The sequence below is a fragment of the Aspergillus thermomutatus genome (assembly GCF_002237265.1).
Source record: "Aspergillus thermomutatus strain HMR AF 39 chromosome Unknown NODE_136, whole genome shotgun sequence".
In the NCBI taxonomy this organism is placed as follows: Eukaryota; Fungi; Ascomycota; class Eurotiomycetes; order Eurotiales; family Aspergillaceae; genus Aspergillus; species Aspergillus thermomutatus.
Genome location: NW_020798185.1, coordinates 32435 through 51658, shown reverse-complemented (window position 1 = coordinate 51658; position 19224 = coordinate 32435). Strand labels below are relative to the sequence as shown.

Below are 19224 nucleotides of genomic sequence, written 5' to 3'. Positions count from 1 at the left end.
GGTGCCTTGACTGATATGGAAAGGAATTGACGAAAAGCTTCTTCAGAAGCCAAACGCAAAGATTGAGGGCAAGAAATAAATCGAATGAGGATGGTCAGAATGTAGTTCGAAAGAGTTCATCGAGTGACCTTCCTTTGTCTGGCAAAACCCACCCCCCACGACAGACTGGTAATTACCCGTAGTTTACGAAATTGAGTTCAGGTAAGTTTGTAATAATACGCTGGTATGTAAGCAATGATTGTACTGTACCGTTTTGCTGAGACATCTTCATCGCACCCGGCATTGCTCTTTTCCTTTTTTTGTAGCAGTTATTTTTTGAGAGATGGATTGCTAAACTGCCAGCCGCATTGCGTAGTTAGATTGATCTTGCTCAATTTCTTACTTTCTCACCTTGGAAATTTATTGTATTGATCGAGCTTATTTATTTACCTGCCATCAGTTCTCCCGTACCTCTTAGCCATCTTCAATCCATTCCCCTGCGGCTGATGGGATTCCGTCGCGGCTTCCGATTATTTCGTACCACGATGTCTGGAGAAAAAATCTACGAAGGCGTCTTCGGTATGTGTTCTCATACGCACCGAAGCACGCTCAGAGCTAGCGCTAATGTCCAACAGCCGTCCACAAGCCTCAAGGTGTCACCTCGGCCGATGTCATCCGAACTCTTCAGCACCATTTCAACCCCTCCAAGCTCTTCAAGCCCTGGCTCGACGAGGAGCGCGCGCGACGTAACAGAGAAGGCAGCTACCAGCGCAACAGGCGCCGCTCAAAGCGTCTGGACGTCAAGATCGGACACGGAGGTACCCTCGACCCATTGGCGACCGGCGTGCTAGTCACGGGTGTGGGCAAGGGCACGAAAAACCTCAATGACTTCCTGGGGTGCACAAAGACATATGAAACGGTTGTGCTTTTCGGAGCTGAGACGGACACCTACGACAAGCTGGGTAAGATCGTCCGACGGAGCCCGTACGAGCATATCACTCGGGAGGCGGTTGAGAAGGCGCTCGAGCAGTTCAGAGGGAAGATCATGCAGCGTCCGCCTATCTTCTCGGCTCTGAAGGTCCAGGGAAAGAAACTTTACGAGTATGCGCGAGAGGGCAAAGAGCCTCCCATTGAGATCCAGTCACGCCCCGTGGAAGTGAGCGATCTGCGCATTCTCGAGTGGTACGAGCCCGGCACCCACGAGTACAAGTGGCCCGAGGAAGAGGCTGCCGGAGAAGAGAAGGAAGTTGCGGAAAGACTTCTAGCGAAAGATGATACCCTGCCCGTAGCTCCAACTGCTGAGGCGGAAGTCCCGGCCGAGAATAGCGAAGAACAGGAGACTTCAACAGCCACAAAACGTAAGGCACCGCCCCCTGCTGAGGAGCCCACGAAAGACGACGTGGGTGCTCCAGCTGCCACCGATGCCGAGCTTGCTCCCTCGGCGGCGAAAAAACAGAAGATCACCGCCGAGGGCGACTCAGCGCCGGCGCAGGCTGAGCCCTCAGGTGGTCCCGATGCGTCGGAAATAGCTACCACACCGGCAAACCCCACCGAGCCCTCCTCTCAACCTCCTGCTGTGAAAATCACCATGACCGTTTCGTCTGGCTTCTACGTCCGCTCTTTGGCGCATGATCTTGGCAAGGCCCTCGGTAGCTGTGGTCTTATGAGCTCGCTCATCCGAACGCGCCAGGCGGATTTCGAGCTGGGGTCTGACAAGGTCCTCGAGTATAAAGATCTCGAAGCTGGTGAGGATGTTTGGGGCCCGAAAGTCAAACGATTCCTCGAGGAGTGGGAGAAGAAGAGAGCCGAAGCGAACACCGAATAAGTCCTTTCAGACATAGAACTCGGACACTATATAAAAGTCTTGTATGATGCTTCAGAATACCTGTGTACAATAGACGGCGTTGTCGATGTCTCCAGCATGATGGTTCTATTCGATGAGCTTTTCATTGATATTCGCCTATTTACGAATTTCTGGATTTCTGGATAGCTTCGGTGAACATGTACAGCCATTTGCATGGTATCGATACTTGCTACTACCTAGCTTTCTGTCTCATTCACGGTGGGGCTTGTCTTCCCAAATGTCTCCAAAAGGAGATCTTGCAGGTCATTCGAGCAATGATAGTAATCCTGTAAAGAAAGCCAATATGGTTGCGGGCTGCTTCAACCCAAGAATGTGAGATGTAAGATTGCAAGGTCTAAGCTAATTGATAAAGCACATTTACTAATCAAGAGGATCAACCTCCGCATCAAGCAGGAGATAGATTCCATGCAATGGATCTATTTCATCAGATCATGCAATCTCATCAGGTTCAAGAAATGGCTGAGTAAATGTCGCAAAGAGATAGGAAACGGTCGCAGTCAGATAGTCAGACACAGTCGGTAGTTTAACAAAAGGGAACCGCTTTTGGTTGGGGTATACCGCTGAAAACAAAGCAATTAGGCAAAAGTACACTGAAAAGGAAATAAAAGGGAAAAGTGAGGCCAACAGGTATGATTTCAGAAAGACAGAGAAAGTGATTCAAAGGTAGTCTATGCTGGAAGGAGAGAATATCAAGGTAGTGACTGTTGATGAGCAGTGTGAGCGTCAATGAGCGCTGTCGTTTGTTAGCTCTCTGTAGCCTGAAGAAGATTGCAAGTGCATTATTGACGACTTACTTTGGAGCACAGAGGCTTGCCCTTGTCGGGATTCACAGGCGCACTGGAGGGTGCTGCCATTCAAGAAATCAAGCAAAATGCTGTTGGGGAGTTCTTGACGATCCTCATCCGGAATACACGGTGTTCTGAACTCAGTCAGATGGTACCGCTTGATCATGTTGCGGCTGCTCGAATCGACATTTCCAGGGGTCAATATCAGATATCCTTTGTGATCGATCCGAATGAACCGACGCTTCCAGAGGAGGGTGTCAGGGAACTGAACATTGACCTCGCCGATGTCGATTGCCGCGGTGCTCACGCTAGCCTTCTTCGGCTTCTCAGCAGCAGCCGGTGCGCTTTCTTCTTCCTTGACGGAAGGACTGAATGCCCCAATGACACTCTTCCTTGAATTTGACGTTATCGACGACATGCGGCGTAGGAGTCGAGAAGCGCGAGAGGTCCTCTTCCCCTCAGGGGACGAAGATAAATCGCTGGTCGATTTTGACAGAAAGGCTTCTTCTTTTTTCGAGACAGAGGAGATGGACAATCTGCTCTCAGACCGCGGCACCGAAGCGGCTCGAGACTGGTGACCAGAATTGGTAGAAGACGCAGACATACTACGTTTTTCTGATTTGGCAATCGTCGGTTCAAGAGGCTCACGTTCAACGGTCAAAGGACTAGCTTGGAGATTGAGTACGTCCGGGTCTGGCAGGTCTGGTTTTGAATCGCTAGGGGCATTGGCTGCGTCACGGACTATCTGAGCAGTCACCGAAATGGAACTCGTAGTGCGCGCAGCGTTCGTGCTAGATTGTGAGTCGCGACGTTTGACACTAGGAGCTCGGGAGAAAGCTTCTGGGGTATAAGAGCCATGTCGGGAAATTGAGCCGGCGTCCGAATTGGCCCCACTGAGCGACACGGAGGCTCGCTTTCGAAGAGCTTCGAAAGAAGAGGATGCAGTAGGTGGAGCTAGGTTCAATCCTGAGTTCGATGATGTTTCACGGCTGTTAGAGAACTTCTCCAAGGCTTTGATGCGCTTTGAGATTCCCGATGATACGTTGATCTTCTTGGCCACAAGCACGGGACCTGTTGAGCCATCCATGTCTCCATTGGGACCAGATACGGATCTGCCCCCGGTGAGTGACTGCATATTGTACAATTGGTGTCCCAAGGCGCTCGGGTTCGAAACTGCCCGCGAATTCCTCCAAGCATGAGAGCTTATCTGGTCATTGTTATTTGAGTAGACAGGCGACAACGGCGACTTTCCGACTGAAACAGGCTTCGCTTCCTCGACAGTGGCGCTTTTCAGTTCTTCCATGAAGGAATCATCCGAAAGGAGATTTTCGTCATCAGAATAGTCTGGAGTGGGTACCTGAATAGGCTCGAGCTGAGGTTTGCGCTTGTCCTTTCGAGTGTTCACGTTCTTCGAATCCGCATTCGAGGATTCAGGGGTCAAGTCATTCTGCGGCTCGGCGGGATAAGGTGCTATTGCCGTTGATTCAGGAGTGAAGCTCGACTGGGAATTGAAGGTTGGCGAGTCGGGAAGAGGAATAGATTGGGGCAGGATTGTTGAATCGGCCAGGTCAATCGCTGTCAACGCCTCTTCCTGGCCAGTAACAGAATAATTCTCCGGATGTGGAGGAGAGGGAACAAATTCTTGGTTTTCCTCTGTTGCAGCTTTTTCAAAATCTTGGGGTGGGACATGGATGGCGGCGCTAAGCAAGCTGGTGCCACTTTTAGTGTCGTTGTCAACGGACACGGCCAAGTCTCTGTCGGCAGCGTCCGCTTCAATTTTCGGAGGCACTTGAGGCGCCTGTAACTGGTCTGTCTCCGACAGTTCTTGTGGATTGGCTGTAAGAATGTTGCCTGTATTCGGAAGCGACTGATTGGGAAGCTGTTCGTCATCGAAGTTGGCCATCTCCATACCCACAGCGGAATCTGGTTTTGTGGAGTCAGACGTAGCAAGCTTTCCGTCAGGGAGTGCGATCGATTCAGGCACAATAGAAAGCTGCGTCGTAGGACAAGGCTCTTTGCTTTGTTCAATCACCGCCGCAGTTTCTTGATCATGCTTCAACTTGTCACCAGCCTGATCGATGTTCTCCTTGTTCTCGTCAACATCTGTCAATCTTTCATCTCTCGTCTTTCGATCCTTTTTGCTCTCCGCCGCACGCTTTTCCATTTGAGTTTTTCGCAGCTGAAGAGCTTTCATCAGCCGTTCCTTTTCATTTGAGGTGCCAGACGAAGAGAGAGCGCTCAGTGATTTAGCACCAGGTGAGAGCTGAGGCCGCGAAATCGGCATTGATAGGGGTGGCACCAACAAGGGCGGGACAGGAGGAGCTGTTCGGCTGGACACGGATGCCACTGGGCTTCCCTGAGAACGGGGACGAGATGGGCTCGGGTTGCCTTTCCGCAGCGAAGATGTCCTAACGCCAGCCGGTAAAGAGGCTACTGGCCGCTGCTCGGCGTTTCGAGACAGGTTACCTGCCGTACGAGGACGCCCGCTCCCGTCTACCGAAGGTCGAGGGCCACGCTTGACTTTCGGGGTGTACGTACTCGCACGCTCCAGGTCCCTGAGCGACGGCCTGGCCGACTGTGTAGACCTCCGCGATTCGGATGGTGTGTAAGATAGGTCATCCTCATATCTCCTTCGTGAAGCGGGGCGTTCAGATCGACTATCCCAGGAGATAGAGACTTGATCACTGGCTTGGGAATCCTGGGGGCTCTTTGCGACGAGGGGTGATTCGTCGCCATTGGAGGGTTGTCGAGGGTTCGAAGTGACTGATGGGGGCACTATGGTAGCTTCGGATACATGGCTGGTCGACCTTTGTCGATTGTCCGGATGTGGAGATGGCGCCTGCGTCTGGTCCTTGCTCGTGGCGTTTTCCTCTGCATCTTCAGCAATTTCCATCAGCCTGCGACGGCGGAGGGAGCTTGAAGAGGAGGTGATAGAACCTGAAGCAGCATGTAACAAGCACGCAGAAGACAATGCACTCTCGGTGAGATCTGCTGACTTTGCGAAGGAGAATACCGTATCGTGGGGTGAGAACTTGTCCAAGATTGACTGAAACTGCACTGTGGTTCGGGCTACACACAAGACCGTGTCAACGAGATCATAGGTTGGCGGGAAAAGAGCACACAATCGAGCCAGTGTGGAAGTACCTTGTATAAGCCTCGAGAGACCTTCCGGCAGGTAGCTCAGCACCACCTTCCTCCGCCGATATTGTAGGAAACCGTAGAGAGGGGAGATTTCCTCATAGCTGTCGATCGCACTCCGCACATCAGGCACCCCGCCTGTTCCTCGGTCAAGCAGATTTACCTCATCCCTTGATACGTAACGGAGAAGAAACCTAAATGCCATGGGGCAATGAGTGTCAGCTCGCATAGATAACGCGCGAACTATCATCATTCATAACCACGCAACGCAATTGCGACCGATCAAAATTTATTGACGAAGGTGAACTAACCATCCTCCCGCTTCGGCCAGAGCGCTCTGGTAGGCTTCGATGACAGCGGGATTATCTAGCCCATTAAGAGACATGACGGGAACCGCATTGGAGGCGGGTATCCGGTTCAAATGTCACAATGGAGTGATAGATAATGAAGAAGGAACGTCCGTTCCTGAGAGGAGGGGTTGTTTCAATGAAAGAGTGTAGATAGAGATCGGAGGAGGATTGCGGTCAACTTGTACAAACAGTTGGTGAAGCCTTGAAACGAATGTGGGAAAAGACGACACGCGTGCAGACTGAGGCACTGCCCAGATCAGGCACTGCCACCTAGAGAGTCGATAGACAGTCGCTATCGAGGGATTGACAGGATGAAAGAGGGACTTGACGCCCTTGACGGAGATGTATCTACCTCACGAACCTCTCAGAGTCTCAGGAGTTCAGGGGCACTCCTAGTGGAGGACTAGCTGCCTCCACTTTCTGAGATAGGGACGGGTCGAAACTCGAAATATCCCCACGTTCCTTGGCCCGATGCCAATTAGGTACCTAGTGCAAGTGGTGAGATCAAGCGAGGTATCGATAGAAGGTTCCAAAAATCAAAGACAAAGTGGCAGATAATTCCATAAGATCCACGACAGGTGATATTCCCATTGTGACTGGGGCAATCAGAACAAGTGATGGCTTTATGGACAAGGCCATTCGGTCAAACACAAACTTTTATCGTTTGATAGTTACATTATGCTTGGATGAAATATGATCTATCATTGTCAGCCAAGGTAGATAGATATTCCTCGATAATATTAAGGTACCAGCAAGAGATATTGTTGACAACGGTCTGTGCGGTTGCCATACTTTTGCTATCCTTGATCTCCTCCTCCGAGACTTCTCAACTCTCAAGTATATTTATCATCCGGTTATTGCTGCTTGAGATACTTTAATGTTTAGGACATAACTGCTTTGTATTTCGTACGATACGCCTTTGAAGATAGGTAATAACCTAGAAATGCGGAACAAAATGGCTGCCATCAATTGAGCAAAGAATGTTGTCATCCTTTTCAGACCTAAAGATTGGATAGGCAGAAGAAGCAATATGTCTGCACATTTTCATGTAAGCAGAAATTATGAGCCACTACGTGCAAGGAGGCCAGTCAGAGCAATCAGCGCCAAAGCTACTCAACTCTCTTGATTTCGAGTTTCTTATGTTTTTTTTTTTTTTTTTTTTTCTTTTCTGCGTGCATGTCTCTTGGAAGTTCCGCGGGCGAACAGACAGCTCCTAGGAATAACCTTACTTCCCAGATAAGCTTCTGACAGATGGACTAGATGGAAACGTCGATCAAACATTCCAATCGACGTCAATCTGAATCATTCCCTCTTCGATATTTCTCATTTTCATTCGTTAATAAATGACTGGTATTTTCAACCACCCACCTCCATGATGGTGTCGTTCCGCCCTGGAGCTCTCCGCCTCCGTCAGCAACAAACAGCTCGGAGACTCCCGATGCGGGGTGGATATCGGTCCTGGTATATATCTCAAGAAGCCCCTCCAACTTCCTTCGCGATTCATATCACAATCCAAGGTTATTGTTCGCATACGTACCGGCGGAGGTGCTGAAAGCTGCAACATCGATCATCATGTCTTCCAGCCTTCCTCCAGTCTCACCACTACCGTCTCTACCACAGGATGAGCAATTCAGAGCTCTCGATACCCTCTTTGAGCCATCTCCAGAACTCCACACGCTGATGGCTCCGGTCCTATCCAACCAAACATTCTCCTCGTATAACAGTCTCATCGACGCAGTAGGCGGCCGAATGTCTGCACTCTCCGCCCAAAATTCACCCACCGACAAGGAAATCCTCACAGGAATCTTAGGATCGCATCCACGCCTCGGAAGGCCCAAAGTTGCAGATACAGAACATATGAGCGAGCTCAGTAAGAGAGAGCAGGCCAATCTGAATACAGGGGCAGAAGAACTAGCGGAGAAATTGAGGCTACTCAATGTCGAATATGAGGAGAGATTTCCGGGACTGAGATTTGTGTACGTGCTTTGTCAAACTATCAGCACTCATGGTCTCCTGTATACTGACCGTATGCCTTCCGATGACTTGATCTAGAACGTTTGTCAATGGAAGAAGCAGAGATGTCATCATGGAGGAAATGCGCCAGAGGATTGACAGAGGCGATATTGAGCGAGAGATACAGGAAACCATCCAGGTGGGCGCCGTCGATCGACAACATTGTGGGTGACGAACAGTCCGCTAATTTTGGCATTGACAGGCAATGTGTGATATAGCCAAAGATCGAGCTAAGAAGCTGGAACAGTCGTCCCGAATTTGAGCTTGTATATTATTTTTGAACCAATAGATCTGAATGAAAAAGAGTCATGACCATTTCAGTGCTCCTGCAAGCTGACGCTCTTCTTCATGTTGTTGTCTTCACAAGCAAATGGATGTCTGACAAATCCAACAGTTTGACCTATTTTACAATAGCCAATGACGCACTGTCTCTGAGGTGGTTCTAGAAATGCTTCGAATGAGTTTAATATTCATTAATTAATATCAGGGTCTCGCGCCTGGACTTTTCCTAGATAATGTGATCATCGTGGCTATGCTAGAAGTGGGGGGCATCAAGAGCAGGCCAACTGCTCTGTGAACTGAAGACTGTCCATTTATCTCCTAAAGAAGTAGATATCTATCTATCTTTCTGTCAAAGAGAGTCCACTGGGTTCAAACGACACCATATATATAGATGGCTAAGAGTCCAAGACATTGATGATTGACGTGCAACAACTATCACTATCCCAGTTTGTTTAATGTGTATCAGACAGATTATGCTTAGTTGTTGCCATCAACTCCTCTTAGACCATTATACTCCGTAGTAGACCCTGATTCATCTGCCACAGCGTGCCTATCACTATGGATGCTTGCGATAATTCGATGATCCATTCTCATATGATTCCTTATGGCAGGAACCAACGGTAAATGGTTTCCAATGTTCCAGACTTGCTGAACCGATTCTGTGTTGCTTCTGTGTAAGCTCTACCAGGACCATGGATCCCAATAGAATGAAAGGATGGAACTCCCAGAATCTCTGTCCGAAAAGATAAGAGAAAAAAGCCCTAGATATATACTGTCTATGATGTCCCGCTTTGATGTCATCCATTCTGCTGCAAAAGCCCTCATCCGGATATTGCCGTTTACTTTCATTTCATTCCACCACACTAAACACAGAGTAATGATAATCAATCAATCATGACCTCTTAACTAAACTACCTATCTACTATTATTATCATCATCCTTGTTACCTACCTTATTATCATGACCCTACTCCAAGTTGCTTAGAGCCCTGTCATTCTCTTCTATGGCCTCTTCTACGTCCTCTCCACCTGAAATTCTCCCATACATCGTACCTGTCTCTGTCTAAAATCCATATGCACAATTTCAAGCCTCAACCTCACTATGGCGGAGGGTTTGCAGGAGACGGACGATCAAAGGGTCCAGGTGTCGCGGGCCTCAACAGCCCCCGTGTTGCCCGCAATCATCACCACCACCGCGACCAGTCGCCAGGAAGGTCATCACAATGATGATAACAACAATAATAATGATAGCCCCAATGTCGCCTCGCCGGGACTTTTAAGAACTTCACAGTCTTTCCCTATCGGTATGTGCAGCTCTTATCGTCATCCTTTTAAGGACTGGTCATTCAAACAAATCAGTCCCGTTCGTTCCGGCTCCCGCGATTCAATCACCAATGATTCTGTTATGTGTCACCCGCTGATGGTTATTTGCTTTTCTCGGGGGCTTCTTGATAGGTTCTGTCGCGTCCGATAATGCATCAGGCTCAAGCGCAAATCAGCAAGATGCGAGGAAGAATGCCCGAGCATCGATTCACAGTAATACCTATGGCAGAAATTCCACTTCCTCCCCGACGCTCTATGGGCCCAGCGCCGATTCTAGCGCGATCGATCCGCTGTCGCAAGTGAGTTTCTTCTCATTCCTCACCTTACAATACAATGTCATGTTAGAGTGAAAAGCATTGAGGACTGATGCGCTACTGGCGATTTTAGCACATCATTAAGCGCACCAATACCGAACGATCGATTCCTTTGAAGCTCCTCGGAAGAGCATCATATGAAGCGGAAGCTGGCGGAGCGAATGACTACTCTCCAGCTGAGCAGAGCTCGATCCCGGGGGATCCTGTGTTGCGCCAGAAGCCTCCCAAAGAGAAAAGGTACGTGCCACATGTCTCTTCCAGTTCAGTTTTCAACAGGTCATTATCTTTTAATCGTCCTCCAACATATGATCCCTGTCAGCCGCACCCCGCGTGTAAACGGCCTCTTACTCTCCAACACTGAAGGTCATCGCTGCTTTCCGAACAACTACTTGATGCTAACGACGCAAATTTGCGATTCACAGGAAAGGAGTATCGTTCCTTAGTCGGATAATTGGGGGCAAGAAGAAAGATAATTTGTCTGAAGCAGAGGACGATGTCTCGGAACCGGACACTTTCCGCATGGATGCCAACGCCGCAGCGCAACCGATAGGCTTCTTTCCCAAGTTTCCTCCTCCGCCAAAGTACATCAGGGTGAAGGCATACTACAAGAAAGACAAAACGTTTAGTAGGGTCTTTCTCGCGCAGGAATTGACCGACGCAGAGGCATCCTCGAACCCCTCGGTAAAGGACGCAACGGGATCGACGAAGGGGGCGCCAAGCGGCAGCAATACCGGAAAAGCAATATGGGCATTGTCATTCTCGAAGGATGGCAAGTATCTAGCAGCGGCAGGTCAAGACAGAAGAGTGCGCGTTTGGGCCGTCATTGCTTCTCCGGAAGATCGTAAAGAAGAAGGACTCGTTGAAGGCGAAGAAGGTCAAGATGCGGACGAACCTCCCCGGCTGAAGGCGCCTGTCTTTAGAACGAAGCCGATCCAAGTGTACGAAGGTCACACTGGAAGCGTGCTGGACCTAAGTTGGAGTAAGGTACGAGTCTCACATTGAAGAGGCCCATAATGTGAGTCTGACGCGGTGATCAGAATAGCTTTCTACTGTCTTCCTCAATGGACAAGACTGTCCGCTTGTGGCATGTGACAAGGTCGGAGTGTCTATGCTGCTTTCAGCACAGTGATTTTGTCACTTCTATCCAATTCCACCCCCGTGACGATCGGTTTTTTCTTGCAGGGTCTCTCGACACTAAACTCCGTCTCTGGAGCATTCCGGACAAAAGTGTGGCGTTCGTCGCCGCGGTCCCAGATATGATCACATCGGTCGCTTTCACGCCTGATGGTAGGTACTCAATTGCCGGTTGTCTCAATGGTATGTGCAACATATACGACACGGATGGGTTGAAGGCGGTTGGGCAGATTCACGTTCGATCCGCGCGAGGCCGCAACGCCAAAGGCAGTAAGATTACAGGCATTGATACCATTACGTTACCTCCCGGCGACCCCAATGGTGAGGTCAAGCTTCTGATCACAAGTAATGATTCGCGAATACGACAATACAACTTCAGGGATAAGACACTAGAAGCGAAATATCGCGGCAATGAGAACACATGCAGTCAGATCCGTGCCTCCTTTAGTGACGACGGCAAACATGTCATTTGCGGGAGTGAAGATCGCAGGGCATATGTTTGGCCTACAGGTGCCATGGAGAAAGACTCCGATAAGCGAGCTGTTGAAGTTTTCGAAACACGGTCCGCTATTGTCACCGCAGCTGTAATGGCTCCGTCGAAGACAAAGCAGAACTTGGGCTTTTCCGAAGATCCAGTGTACGACATCTGCAATCCACCTCCTGTGACCTTGGTGAGCGCCGCAGAGAAGGAAAATGCTCGCCAAAATCGCAACTCCGACATCAGCAAGCTGGCGCAGGAATCGCCATCATATCTCTCACGTTCCACACACCCGGAAGGCAATATCATCATCGTCGCCGATTATTCCGGCAAGATCAGAGTTCTGCGGCAAGATTGCGCGTTCCAAAAACGCCGCTACGAGAATTGGGACACCCATTCCACTATTTCCAGGAGACTGTTGCGCCGATCCAATTCAGCTCGCCAAAGCATTGCGTCTTCAATCGGGAAGGAGTCATCTCACAAGACACCTTCAGAGCGCATCATCTCTTGGCGCAACTCGGTCATAGGGCACGACATAGCGAAGCGGGAAGGCTCCCGTCAGGGAACGAGGACTCGGACTCCGTCTCCCCACAAGTCTATACCCGATATTTCACGTTACTCAAGCCCAGTACGTCAATTTTCAGGAGGAGCGCCTGCCGATTCTCTCTCACTCACTGTGTCTCCCCCGCCATCCGTGTACAAGTCATCCTTTGATAGTCGACGGTCCAGCGCAGGAGCCTCCAAGCGCAACGCGGAGGACGTCGGAATGGCCCCGTCTGCGACGACAATAGTCGCCAAGGGGAAGGACAAGGACAACCCTTTGTGGCTACAGGGGCAACAGAGCTATGCATTCTGGAACAAGATCACGCATGATGCGCTGGCTGCGCAGAACAAGACGCCATCTCAGCCACGGGATTCCAATAGGTTGTCTGTTCCTGGACGCAAATTCAGTATGGCCAGCGCTTTGAGCAGCGATTACGGCTCCTCCAACGGAGAGGGAGACGAGGGAGACGTGCTCAGGTGTGATAACTGCCAAGGGACGAATTTTCGAGCAACCAAGTCGCGAACCGGGAAGCAGAAATTGGTCTGCGTGCGCTGTCATCGACCTATCAACTAAGCACTAATGGAGCTTATCTACCTACACTATCTGTATATGCTCTTCTATTCTCTTGAGTAGTATTTTGCATCTTGGGGTGTCACTTGTCTATTATGGATTCAAATCTATAGGGGTGGTTGTATTGAGCAGCTTGTACAGTACACGAGATGATGATGGACGATCATGACGGATGATGGGATGTTTTCTTTTTGGCATGAACTTGGGGTGTAAAAAATTACATATCAACATTTCCAATACGCTTGGTTAATCAAATCTTAGGGCAAGCCCGTGTTCAGTTTGGACGCTAAGATTTCCTGCATACATTGTAGCGGTCCAGTTGGCAGCTCCGCCAAGCCTCGACCACCGACAGCGAAATGAATCGTTCTCCGACTCCACGTTGTCAAATGTCCGCAGTTCGCACCCCATCTCCAGCTCAATTGCATCCGCCATAAACGAAATCCCCAGCAGTCAGCCATTAGCCACACTTGTGCATCTGGAACCCCTCACAAACAGTCTAGCCATTGCGCGCACAACTCTGAAGGAAGACGAGAAATCAAACCAGGCAAAATGCCATACCTACCCACAAGCCAGGCCTTTCTAGAACAATCCGCTCTACTGCTTAAAGCATACCCAGAGACTGTACGTCAAGGCTAAGAGGATCTTATCTCACGCAATGGACCCCTCAAAATCCCCCAATCAATGAGCCAACCCTCAAGTGCCTGTGACTGTGACTGTGACTGTGACTGACCCTCCCACGCAAACCGCCCAGACCCGCATCACAACAAAATACGGCTTCCCCTCACAACGACCTTCAGCACAGAAAAAGCCCTCCTCAACACCAATCCCCGACTCGACCGACCCCCCAACCTCAACTGCCGCAACCTCCGTCGCAGTCCTCACCCTGAAAACGTACAACCCAACCGCAGGCATCTGTTTGAAGTACCGCACGAATAAAGCCGCGGAGGTCGGCCGACTGGTGACTAGCCTGGGCAAGTTGGCGGGCGGTGCGAACGCCGCGGGACTGGGGCTCTCGGCGCCGGCGCCGACGACGGCTTCTGCTAGAGCGGATGTGGAGATGACGGATGCTCCGGCGGTGGTCGAGGAGCCTGCGAGTGCGAATGCGGGCAAGACAGATACGGGTGCTAAGGGTGGGAAGTCGAAGAAGAAAGGCGGGAAGGGGAAGAGGTGATGAGTAGCGAGAAAGCAAGCATATTTGAAACGAGGAATGAAGGGTGTCCGTCACCAGATACTGCGCGGATGATGGCTACTGTGGCCTGCTGAGAGGTGCTGCTCGTTGTTTCGCCCCTGATCGATCGATCTGAGCCGTGATGTAGACCGTCGGAGCAGCTGTGATGATGAGAGCGGCTTGCTCCGGTGTCGTACGTCTCAATTGAGACTCCGTCGAGGCGCACAGGCAGGGTTAAGACCGACGGCACTCGAGGTAGACCGGAGACAGAGGGTTCATGGCTTGCATAACGAAGCGGATCTGAAGCATGTGTGAATCATTCATTATCGTTATCAGCGGACTACATATTCCATGACGCTTGGGTCCAACTCAATTGAACAATTATTCAAGAAATCTAAATCAAAATATCCAACTGGAATGTATACTGATATCCTTTCTAGCTAAATACATTGCATCCGTCCATACACTCATTATATGCCGAACATCTTCTGAATGGCGGAGCGGAAGACTCGTAATAAAAACACTCAAAGAAAAAGTCCGCCAGTTCCCAACGCCGTGCCCATGCGAAGCCCTCAAAAACAAAAATATCATAAAGCAATAACAAAGGCGAAGAGAAGAGACAATTATCTTCATATCGAATAGCAGGTGCCAACGACCCTCCAAGGGTCCCGAACATGGCACACAGCTGGGTATAAGTCGTTCAGTGTTGGTTTAGAAGTCTTCGTCAAAGCTGAGACCTCCATCGTTGGTGGCCTTCGCAGTGTCCTGGTTGGCATCCTTCTTGGTGCTGGCCATAACACCGGCCTTCTGGTAGTCACCAACACGCTTCTCAAAGAAGTTGGTCTTTCCTGCCAGCGAGATACTTTCCATGAAGTCGAAGGGGTTGGGAGAGTTGTAGTACTTCTTGTTTCCGAGGGCGACCAGCAGCCGGTCGGCAACGAACTCAATGTACTGGCACATCAGCTTAGAGTTCATGCCAAGGAGAGCGACAGGAAGAGCGTCTGTTAAGAACTCCTGTTCAATGGCCACAGCCTCAACGATGATGTCCTCAACAACCTTCTTGTCAGGGCGATGATTCAAGTGAGAGAACAGGAGGCAAGCAAAGTCCGTGTGCAGACCCTCGTCACGAGAGATGAGCTCGTTGGAGAAAGTGAGACCAGGCATCAATCCACGCTTCTTCAGCCAGAAGATGGAAGCAAAAGATCCGGAGAAGAAGATTCCCTCCACAGCGGCGAAGGCCACAAGACGCTGGGCGAAAGTAGATTCCTTATCCGAGATCCATCTCATGGCCCATTGGGCCTTCTTGGCGATACAAGGAACTGGGAAAATTAGTGACTGGTCTAAGCAAGAGGAAAGAGACAACAGCATACTGGTATCAATGGCATCAAAGAGGTAGGTCCGCTGCTTGGGCTCCTTGATGTACGTGTCAATCAGCAGGGAGTACGTCTCCGAATGGATGTTCTCAATCATGATCTGGAAGCCGTAGAAGCACCGAGCCTCAGGCACCTGCACCTCATTGCTGAAGCGCTCCAGCAGGTTCTCATTGACGATTCCGTCAGAGGCAGCGAAGAAGGCAAGGACGTGGGAGATGAAGTAACGCTCATCATCATTCAGGCGGTTGTTCCAGTCGTGCAAATCTTTGGAGAGATCAATCTCCTCGGCGGTCCAGAAGGAAGCTTCGGCTTTCTTATACATTTGCCAAATCTGCGTCGGAGAAGTGGAACATATCAGAAACAATGCACAGATAGGACACAACGGCGGGGGGGGGAACCACTTTACGCGTGACGCGTTGGGAACGTGCCACTCACCTCATGATACTTGATGGGGAAGAGTACAAAGCGATGAGGGTTCTCTTGAAGCAGGGGCTCGTTCGCCTCGAGTTCCTTGATACTCTGAGCAACTTTAGAGGCTTCGGTAGGCTTTTCTGAGATCTTTTCGGCCGGCGCGTCAGCGAGGGGTGTGGACGACGGCGCGTTCTCCTTGCCCACAACTCCGAAGTTGAGCTTCTTCACAGGTGAATCGCTCATCTTGAGGTTCTCGAGAGAGGACGCAGCCTACAGAAAAAGCAATGTTAGAATATCCTGTTGCTGTTGCTGTGACGCGTCTGCAGTAGGAGGCAAAGGACGTGACATCACGTACCTGCTTGGAAGGAGTAACCTGCGCAGCCATTTCGTGGAGTGTCTGAAGCAATGTGAGGACAAATGGCAAGACGAATTGATCACACAGACACAAGAAAAGGCTTCTAGACTGGGTTGAGAAGATGGGATTGGGAGGAAACAGCTGCTGGGAAGGAGGATGAGCCGAAAGAAATACTTGCTTCAGACGAGGCAGCGTGATCCTTAGCGCGACGGGCTAAGTCACGTAGCACGTGACTTGGCGCGCCTTTTGGGCCCGGTGGCTGGCGGAAAATCCTTTATTGCGTATTTTTGTGTTTTGGCGTCGCGTCTGTCAGACACAAACGCTGGGGCTGCAAGGCAGCAACTCCATCAAGCCTGGATGCTTTCAGTCTTTCGAAGGAGTATTCCTTGGTTCACAAACCCACTTGTCTCAAGCTCCGTCCGTCATGTTGTATTAATCCACAGGTTTGTCAGTCTGAAGGGCCTATCTACTCTGTAGAGAGTACAGACAACAACTTACAAGTTTCTAAAATGTGATCCACATATTGGATCCTTGCAAAAAATATGACTGGCTATCATGGATTTCTCGAGGCAACCCAAGGCTTTCCCATAATTATTGAGTGACTTCTTAGTGTCGCGTCACTCGCGTCCAGAGATACTTATCTTATCAGATCTGATGTGATCATCAGCTACACTCACCCACCAAACTTAACTCAGCACTATCTGACCTGCACCTGTATTCCTTCCTGTATTCTTTCCTGTATTCTTTTTGAAGCTGGTCTTTATATCTGTCGCTGCATGCCTCAGTTTAAACCTGCATAGCCCAGACGCGGGTGTGTCTTACTATCTTATCGCACCACCGAGGTGTGGAGGACGCGCTTTAATTTCAAATATTCAAGTTCGACCATGCATTCTTGCCCGCATCTATGGGTCTATCTACGCCGAGTATTTGAGAGTTGAGGTTGAGTAATGATTGTGTAAGCTGGCTTAGCACTTCATTCGATTCCATCGTCCGACACGGAATGAAAAGTGATCAGGCCTAAGGTGGGTGCGACGCGGTATTTCGGAAGAGGAAAGCCAATTGACTGAGGCCGGCTTTCGAAGATCCAGCTTCCACAACGGATTTACGGATATGTACGGAGAACTTCTGCCTTGCCCTGTATATCCCTTGAATTCCTCCTGAATTTTCAACTTCCTAATGCTCCATACGGACCATACTAGTACACCTGAAAGCTGGGACAGTGGGACTACGTAGCTAGCCCGTTAGGTGGGTCTTGCTTTAACTCTTTACCTTGCTATCAGGAAACAGGAGATAGACGCGTCTTGATGCCTGTTGACCTTTTCAACTCTTAAGATGACATGCATCTCGAAAGTCGGTTCATGGTACCCTTCTATACTTGATGGATTGTTCTGGCCTTTTGACCCTCCATCAGTGGCCATTATAAGTCCCACCCGATTGCTGTCTGTTCTGGGAGTACCGGGATTGGAAACATTCGGCCATTTTCTTGCACAAGCGAAAACATGTCGAAGTTATGAACGGCGCAGAGTCTTGATGTCGTGTCATGCCTGTGATGCAACGCATGAAGAAAGTGCAGCGGATCTGGTTCATGAACCGAAACATCGTTCTTAAATCCAACCAGTTATCCGATGTGGTGTAATGGCTAACATCGCTGTCTCTCACACAGCAGCTCGGGGTTCGATTCCCCGCATCGGAAGTGACAATTGTTTTTCATCTTTTTTTCTCTTCCCTTTTTCTTGGATAGCTCTCTACCGATTAATCTGAAGTGACGATGCGCGGATTGATGTTCCAAGATTTTCTTCAATGCTGCAAGCCAGGTTGTGCGTTTCGTTACGGAGAGATCCTATTATTGAAACCCCTTTCCAGAGAACAAGCTGCGACCATCATGGCTCAACCAGTCAGGGACGAGGTTGGGTTACGTTCCACTCCTTAGGTGTGTGAAGTCGCGCTCCTAACGTTGCTGGGTCATATTTCATAAATTTTAGAAATTTACTCAACTAGTCCGATGTGGTGTAATGGTCAACATCGCTGTCTCTCACACAGCAGCTCGGGGTTCGATTCCCCGCATCGGAAAATCGTACACTTTTTGGTCTTCCTTTTTTTTCCTTCTGCGATACGTTTCCGTCGCTAGTCCCATCATGCCTTCTCCGCAAGAATTGCCACGCTCAGGAGTGATTGTCAGTCTCCGCATACTCTATATAACTAAATCACCCTGTGGCTCGGTCATAATATTCATAAAGTCCCATTGAACAGCACCTACCTGGTCAGACTGGCCAACCTGAAGTACCACTTCCCCTCTCAACCACCGCCGTGTCGGCCCGCCTGAGGGTGGAGAACTTGAAGGGACCATGCTTCTGTGCAGGTCTAATTCTATGACTACCAACATCTTTCCCAGCTCGACTACTCTGTATCGGTTCTCGGCAAGACCCGCCCCACGCGATAACATTCTCCAGGACCGTATTCTAATTTAGAGGTGCGCGAAACAAAATGATCTTGAGATTCCTCTTGCAGAGAGCACTACTTATTGTCAGGGAAGACGAAGGAGACAAACGACGAACAAAAACCAAAAATATAGACCTTGATGGAGTGAGAGAATTGATTCCGATGCGGGGAATCGAACCCCGAGCTGCTGTGTGAGAGACAGCGATGTTAGCCATTACACCACATCGGATAACTTGTTGGAACATTAGGATTTGATATTCATGTTGCAGAGGGCATAGTTTGTCGAAAATTCTTCAGTGTGTATGGGTCGTTTTGTCGTCCAAGAGTCAGGTATTGTTCCGATTGGTTACCAGCCAGCTCGAAGCCTCGAAGACACTTTCAGACCCACAGCCTTGGCGGGAGAACCATTGCTAGTTTCCAACAATCACTGTTGACAAAGTACGTTGACAAAGTACTTTGAGCATGCATCAAGATTACAACTTTCATGGGGTTGTGTCCCCCATGACCTCGTGCTTGTGTTATATTGGGCCATCGCTGTCTCCAATAGTGTACTGGGGAAGGGGAAAGGAGAGTAGCCTCGTGCACAGTGAGGTACACGAAATAACAAAAATAAATTCAATGCACAAAAGAACTGCACTCCGTAGTCATCTTCCGATGCGGGGAATCGAACCCCGAGCTGCTGTGTGAGAGACAGCGATGTTGACC

At 49.7% G+C, this 19224-nt stretch overlaps 5 protein-coding genes across 5 annotated transcripts; 3 read left to right on the top strand and 2 right to left on the bottom strand.

Annotated features, from left to right (window-relative positions):
- Window positions 1-524: 524 nt before the first annotated feature.
- On the top strand, window positions 525-1804 carry CDV56_105742 (pseudouridine synthase PUS4; the record flags this gene model as incomplete). The annotated part of the gene is made up of 2 exons (XM_026759361.1): window positions 525-558; window positions 615-1804. 2 exons carry the CDS (start codon window positions 525-527, stop codon window positions 1802-1804), a joined length of 1224 nt encoding a protein of 407 aa, XP_026613230.1.
- A 728-nt stretch (window positions 1805-2532) lies between these two features.
- Window positions 2533-6151, bottom strand: CDV56_105414 (putative GPI-anchored cell surface glycoprotein; the record flags this gene model as incomplete). Its single annotated transcript, XM_026759033.1, has 3 exons — window positions 2533-2576; window positions 2638-5960; window positions 6078-6151. The coding sequence occupies 3 exons, from the start codon at window positions 6149-6151 to the stop codon at window positions 2533-2535; spliced, it is 3441 nt and encodes a 1146-aa protein (XP_026613229.1).
- Window positions 6152-7688: 1537 nt separating this feature from the next.
- Window positions 7689-8391, top strand: CDV56_105229 (2-oxo-4-hydroxy-4-carboxy-5-ureidoimidazoline decarboxylase; the record flags this gene model as incomplete). Its single annotated transcript, XM_026758848.1, has 3 exons — window positions 7689-8092; window positions 8169-8268; window positions 8332-8391. The coding sequence occupies 3 exons, from the start codon at window positions 7689-7691 to the stop codon at window positions 8389-8391; spliced, it is 564 nt and encodes a 187-aa protein (XP_026613228.1).
- Window positions 8392-9512: 1121 nt separating this feature from the next.
- On the top strand, window positions 9513-13944 carry CDV56_104787 (uncharacterized protein; the record flags this gene model as incomplete). The annotated part of the gene is made up of 6 exons (XM_026758406.1): window positions 9513-9714; window positions 9893-10032; window positions 10121-10284; window positions 10470-11031; window positions 11085-12743; window positions 13525-13944. The coding sequence occupies 6 exons, from the start codon at window positions 9513-9515 to the stop codon at window positions 13942-13944; spliced, it is 3147 nt and encodes a 1048-aa protein (XP_026613227.1).
- Window positions 13945-14652: 708 nt separating this feature from the next.
- On the bottom strand, window positions 14653-16110 carry RNR2 (ribonucleotide-diphosphate reductase subunit RNR2; the record flags this gene model as incomplete). Its single annotated transcript, XM_026758227.1, has 4 exons — window positions 14653-15260; window positions 15312-15645; window positions 15750-15995; window positions 16081-16110. The coding sequence occupies 4 exons, from the start codon at window positions 16108-16110 to the stop codon at window positions 14653-14655; spliced, it is 1218 nt and encodes a 405-aa protein (XP_026613226.1).
- Between the last annotated feature and the right edge of the window lie 3114 nt (window positions 16111-19224).